The sequence below is a fragment of the Triticum aestivum genome, chromosome 3A (genome assembly GCF_018294505.1).
Source record: "Triticum aestivum cultivar Chinese Spring chromosome 3A, IWGSC CS RefSeq v2.1, whole genome shotgun sequence".
NCBI lineage: Eukaryota > Viridiplantae > Streptophyta > Magnoliopsida > Poales > Poaceae > Triticum > Triticum aestivum.
In genome coordinates, this window is record NC_057800.1 from 681809258 (window position 1) to 681815867 (window position 6610).

Here is a 6610-nt window from a genome sequence, read left to right on the forward strand (position 1 = left end):
GCATATGGAGGAGGGAGGAGGTGAAGTAACCATACATCAGGAGGAAGCAGAGCATATGGAGGAGGGGGAAGGAGAAGTAGCCATACATCGGGAGGAGGATATGGAGGGGGAAGGAGAAGTAACCATACATCAGGAGGAAGCCGAGCATATGAAGGAGGGGGAAGGAGAAGTAACCATACATCAGGAGGAAACCAAGCATATGGAGGAGGGGGAAGGAGAAGTAGCCATACATAGTGAGGAGGATATGGAAGAGGGGGGAGGGGACGTAGCCATACACATGGAGGAGAAAGAGGAGGAGGAGGACGACGACGACGAAGAAGAAGAAAGTAAGCAGACGACATGGATTCACCTAGATGAGGCACAATATGTACACATCCTGCGGAAGTTGTTCCCCAAGAGCAGCAGCAGCAGCAGTAGCAGGCCCCTGCAAGTTCAAGACCGATCCTTGGACAAGCAAACTACAAAGCCCACAACGGCTACACTGGGTGAGGATCAAATAAAAAAACTCATCCACGACGCAAAGGAAGACATCTTACGGGAGCTGCGGCAAGGCAAATATGACAAGGGTGGTGGGACAGGTGAACCTGGTGCTCCCGATCAAAACTCAGAAACTGTTTCTGGAAAAATATTTGCCGGTTTCGTGGATCAGATGATAGAAAAAATGAAGGACGAGTTCAAAGAGCAACTCAAGATCAAAGGGCTCGTGGACAAGATTAAAAATAACTTGAATCGTCTTCCACGCTCGAATAAGTATGAATCCCCCCTGTTTATCCTCAAAGTTGATGAGCTCATGGATGTTTCCACATGTGAGGATATCAGAAATGCTTTGAGCCTGTTAAACTGCAGCGCCGATTTAATGATCGTCACTGCGACGATGGAAATCCAACTTGCTAAAGAATATTGCTATCCACCGCGAGAACCTGTAGACTATTCTCTTGCTGGCCTCTACCATGATATAGTACTCGAGCTTACTAGTCAGCAGAAGAATGAAGACAGCTACAACCCCCAGATTTTTCAAGATATCTTGTACAAGTGTGAGCCGCATGAATTCTGCATGAAGGTCTTCACTCATGCTTTATATGCTAACCCCAGGAGGAGCAATGAGGAGTTACTCAAGCTACGCAGCACCTTGCAGGCTTTGCCAACAACATCATTCAACAGCATCGCTAAGGTGATGTTCAAGTTCTCTTACAATGACCTGCCTAAAGAATACAAGTCCTGCTTGCTGTACCTGGCTATCTTCTCTCCCGGACAAAAGATCAGGCGGTCAACCTTGATTGCACGCTGGGCTGCAGAAGGCCTGACATCCAAGGAAGATTGGCCCAGTTCTGTGCGTCAGGCCAACCGATGTTTTGACACACTCGTTGGCCGGTGCCTTGTTGATCCTGCTGATATCGATACCATGGGAAATGTAAAGAGCTGCGTCGTAAGTGATCCAGTTCATGGATTCATTACCACAATCGCCAGAAAACAACACATTGTCGAGACACGCCTGTCACATCACTTGGCTCGCCACTTCTCCATTTTCAATGATCTCCAACTCCGCAGCTCTGATAGAATTGATCAATTCTTCAAGGGGCTCTCTAAATCATCTCAAGTATCCCTGCTCAAGGTGCTAGATCTAGAAGGTTGTCTGTGCTTTCTTAAGAAGAAACATGAGTACCTCAAGGAAATCTGCAGCAAGATGTTACTGCTCAAGTATCTGAGCCTAAGGAGAACAGATATTACCCAGCTACCCAGTGAAATCAACAACCTCCGTGAGCTAGAGGTACTGGATATCCGAGAGACTAGGGTGCCTCCACATGCAACAGCACATATCCTGCTATTGAAGCTGAAGCGTCTGCTTGCTGGTCACATTGATCCAAGCAATTTTGAATCTAATCCCCAGATTCCTCATAGGATCGACAAAATGGTAAACATGGAGGTACTATCCAATGTCAAGGCCAAGCAGAGTCATGATTTAAAAGATATTGGAAGGCTATGGCAGCTGAGGAAGCTAGGTGTGGTTATCGATGATAAGGATAGTCACCTCAAGAATTTGCTTAAGGCGATCAGTGACCTACATGAGTGTCTCTGTTCTCTGTCAATCACTACTCCCATAGCCACACCACATGAGGCAGAGTTACCAGAAGTCAATGTACCTTACCTAAAAAAACATCCCAAGATTCTTGAGTCACTAAGCATCAAGGGAACCATACAGAAGGGGCGTCTTCTTCCATTGTTTATAAAAGGTGATAACAACAAACTTGCCAAGATAACTCTATGTCAAACTCTGCTGAGCAAAGATGATATGGAAGTCCTCGCCAAGCTGCCCAAGTTAAGGTGTGTCAGGCTCCAACACATTGTATGCACCGAGCACATGCTGAACTTCAAGGGCGGTGAATTCAGATGCCTCAAGTACCTTGTTGTCGAGGACTCGGACTTGACTAATATCACTTTTGAGGATGGTTCAGCCAGTGAGCTCGAGAAGATAGTTTTGTCTATCAGCAGCGAATGCTCTGTTTCTGGAGTTGACTGTCTTCCTAAACTGAAAGAGCTTGAGTTGAACAGCAGCTTATGCGTCAGTTTGCTTCACGATGCCAAACAGATAGCTAAGCTGACTCTTCGTGATACATTGTTAGAGGTAGATGCTCTACAACTGCTCACCAAGAAACCAAATATACGCTGTCTGATGCTCTTGGACAAGTCTCTTGGTGGAACACAGAATGAGATTACATTAGAAAAAGATGAGTTCTTATGGCTCAACCTCCTTGTTGTTGACTGCTCGGCCATCACCAAGATTGTCTTCAACAGCGGGTCTGCTCCTAGGCTCGAGAAAATTGTCTGGTCATCTTCCACATCTCTCTCCAGCATCGACAAACTTCCAAGATTGAAGGAGCTTGAGTTCAACGGTGACAAAGTCCCCAATGAGGTGAGTGAGGCCATTGAAAAGCATAGAAACAAGCCTAGTCTTAAACATAATGGACCAGAAACTCGAAATGAAGCAAAAGGAGATGAAGAAGAGGATGACAACGATGCTGCAACATTCTCCTGCTGGAAGAAACAGGTTTGACACCGGAAGGGCCCCTCCGTTCATCCCACGGTATGGTTTGCGTGTGCTAGTGTGGATTGCAATATGTTCTGCTTGTCTGTTAATTTCTTTGTGTTTATATTCCAGCGTGCATTGCAACTGAAGTATTTCCGTTTACTTGCTCTACCTGAGTGCCCTAGTGGCTTTGATTGAGCATAAACGGTTGTATCTATGCTTGGATTTGAATTTGTGTGGCTTTCCTCTGTATCGAACATCATATGAATTCGTGTACGGTTTCATGTAATAAGTACGATGCTTTATCGCACATTTGACTTCTTATTAAAATATACAGTGTGATATCAATATGCTTTGACTGGGTTCTGCGACTCAAAGATGAACTGGTGTGTGTCATGATATACAGATATAGTTACCTGTGATGTAGAGCATCCGTTGCTTCAAACCAGCTAAGTAGCTCTTACAGTAATGGCTGACGATGTACTTGAAGCAGAACCATATGCAGATTAAGAATGTGTGATCCACAATCTGTCTGCGTCTCCTGATTGCCAGGCAAGCATTAGCGAAGAATAGACATTGTTTTCAGCTGTATGTTGGCGTGTATTTAGTTGGTAGCTCGCGTAGTTTCTCCCGTTGTTTGCTGCTGAAGAAGCCGGTATGCTGAGAAGTTCCTCTGCTCGTGTAGAATAGGATGTGTCCATCTACTGCAATTCATTCAGAAAAAAACTTGTGTAACGATCTGCAGCGGTGGAGAGGAGCACTAGCAGTCTATCACCTACCAATCCACTTGAAATGTGCAGACGTATGCAGTGCTCTTCACTTGAAATGTGTAACTGTGCAAGCATAAGACCTGCAGAAATGTGTAACTGTAACGGGAAAAATTCAGCAATAAAATGTAGTAATGTCTGTTTCTCTTATTCCTCTTTGAGATCAGCAGATCAGAAGGAGTTGGAGGAGGCGCAGTGCCCCCACCTTACCTCCAATCCGTGAACGGCGATGAGCAGCAAAAGATGACACTGACGGTTTGTCATTCCTCCTCGTTGGTGCTGGGCGATCTTTTCGATATCGATCGAGGCTGCGACAAAGGAGGGGGAGGGAGAGCAGCAGGGAGTCGGAGGCGACGGCGAGGGTGCGGCCGCCGGCCCTGGCAGAGGAAGAGAGAGAAGGGGGTTGCGGGGGCGCGGTGGGTTGACGGCGGCGGCGTGGATACGGATGAGACGAGGAAGTGCATTTTCTTTTACTGGAGAAATTTAATTTTGCTACCAAAATAATTCACTCGTAGACCCTCGTACATAGACATATACACTCACCTCTATACAGGCACACATACCCTACTCCTATGAGCACCTCCGAGAGATTAAGCCCACACATTATTGACGAAGTCGCCAATACACGTCTCCTTATACTAAATGCATATCATCGGAAGACCTGAAATAAATTTATGCAAGCACCAATGTCAAGCCTAAAACTTGAACTCTCGTGGACAGAGGATATCACTGTCCTCCTAACTATCCAACCACAAATTGATTCGCCCCGAACAGCTTTTTTGGCGCGATCCATTGTCATAAAGTAATTCATTTATCAGTAAACAATTACGATAATGGCTAAGAGCAACTCCAACTGGCCGACCCAAACGGATGACGCATTTGTCCGCTTTTTGTCCGTTTGGGTCGGTCGCTCGCCCGGCGTCCACCCAGTTTTGCATTTGGGTCGGCAGTGCGCCCAACGCGCTGACCCATTTCATGCCCGCATTCAACTTTTAAATAAAAAGGGCCCGCGGCCGATCATGTCAGCGGCCATGTCTCATGCCGGCACCATGCCAGCGCCGGCATACAATGCCGGCTTCAGAAAATATCACCACAGTTCATGCCGGCGCACTCGCCAGCCAGCCAGCACACATGCCAGCACACAAAAAAGGGTGGGACTTGAGTTCGACCACGTCATCGTGGCTCCTGTGGTCATGCCAGCACACCTGTCGGCATACAAAAAAGATGGCCCTCGCCGCTATAGATCACTCGTCGTCGAACTTGAGCATGTCGGCCTGCATTTTCTCGAACCACGACATCTTCCTTGGCGACACGGTGTTGAGATCCACCTTCATGATCTCCACCCCGGTCATCATGCTCGCAAGAGCCACTTCTTTCGCCTTGGTCTTGGCGTTGGCGGCCTCGATCTCTAGCATCTTGGCTTGCTTCTCCGCCTCGAGATCGAACATCTTGGCTTGCTTCTCGGGGTCAAGATCAAGCCTCCTCCTTTGAATCTCCATGAAACCATCCATTTGCTCCGCCTTGAAACATCGGCGCTCCTCCTTCCTTGAGTCCTTCTTATTCAGCATGCTGTCCATGCTTGCGATCAAGGCGTTGGTGGCCGCATCTCGCTTGTCCTCCTTCTTGGAGTTGGTCTTCCCCCGCGGCCGTGCCGGCTCGCCCTCCCCAACATCCTCCACGGCTTTCTTCCCCCACGTGCCTTGAGTGCGGCATATTGCGTCTTGAACTTCTCTTCGTCCTTGATGACCCGATAGCAATGGAAGAGGTTGAAGCACTTGCCATTGTGTTGAACCTTGAATGCCTCCAAAGCTTGAAATGCCTACAAAATGTTTCCATGCAAGCATATGGGCAAGTGATAGCAAATGAAGACGTAAAAGGATGATCTTGATGACACAAAAGAGGGCGGCTTGCTTGCTATCATACCATGTCTTGCATGCCGATGCCGCTCACAGGGCGGGCCTTGACGCTCTCAAGGGTGGCGCAAAACTTGTTGCACTCTTGTTGGATCACCCTCCACCGCTTGAAAATGAAGACCCACCCGCGCGTGCTCACAAATTGGTAAGGTGGAAACTTTTTGCGCTCATGAAACTCTCGGTGCACACGAGTCCAAAAGGTCGAATGCTTTTGCTCGGCGCCCGTCTTTGGGTCTTGTCCAATGTCTCGCCAACACTCGCAAAGAAGTTTGTCCTCGGCAGTTGTGTACGCCTTCGTGCGCTTGCTCTTGCGCTTCGACTTAGGACCGGCGGCTTGGTTGGCGAGCTCGTCCTCGAACAAAGGCTCCACTTCGATGTCGCACTCGTCCTCTTCCTCTAGCCCGTAGTCGTCCGGGAACTCGTGGTCGAGGAGGAAGCCGTCCAGGTCGATGTCGACCTGATCACGCATGAAGGCCGCCTGATCGGGATCATAGCCAGCGGCCGGCGTGAACGCCCCGCGGCCATCCTGGCTTTGTGTCTTGTCGGGATCGTAGCCAGCGCCCGGCGCACCACCCTCGAAGATGAGGTTTTGCATGTAGTCCTCGCCGACGGCAGACGACATTTCCTCGAACAGGTTACGGGCGTCCGGGAGCCCGCCGGCCGGCATCTGCCGCGCGCATTTCCTCGTGCCGCCGGATGACGAGCCACCGACCACCGGGGTGGCGTTGAGGTCTATGGGCGCGGGCGCGGGCGTGGAAGGCGCGACCACACTCACGTCAGGCGAGCACTCCCCGGAGAGGCGGGAGGCCTGCGGGTAGACGTGGAAGTCGGGGACCGGGTTGCAAGCCGACGCGCGGGGTGAGTCGGGCAGCACCATCCGAGGAAACGCCGACGAGCTGGTGCTG

General features: G+C 49.4%; 1 protein-coding gene and 1 long non-coding RNA gene across 2 annotated transcripts in view; one reads left to right on the forward strand and one right to left on the reverse strand.

Moving 5' to 3' along the window:
- LOC123063170 (uncharacterized) overlaps nt 1-3256 on the forward strand; it is a 5111-nt gene extending 1855 nt beyond the window's left edge. The window contains exon 2 of the mRNA XM_044486903.1: nt 14-3256. Within this exon, the coding sequence (XP_044342838.1) occupies nt 14-3052 (3039 nt within the window). The 3' untranslated portion in view covers nt 3053-3256. The remainder of the gene's footprint in view (nt 1-13) is intronic.
- Nucleotides 3257-3438: 182 nt separating this feature from the next.
- LOC123063171 (uncharacterized) overlaps nt 3439-6610 on the reverse strand; it is a 10941-nt gene continuing 7769 nt past the window's right edge. The window contains exons 3-4 of the long non-coding RNA XR_006430152.1: nt 3805-3875; nt 3439-3729 (exon numbers count right to left, since the gene is read on the reverse strand). This is a non-coding gene — a long non-coding RNA (uncharacterized lncRNA). The remainder of the gene's footprint in view (nt 3730-3804; nt 3876-6610) is intronic.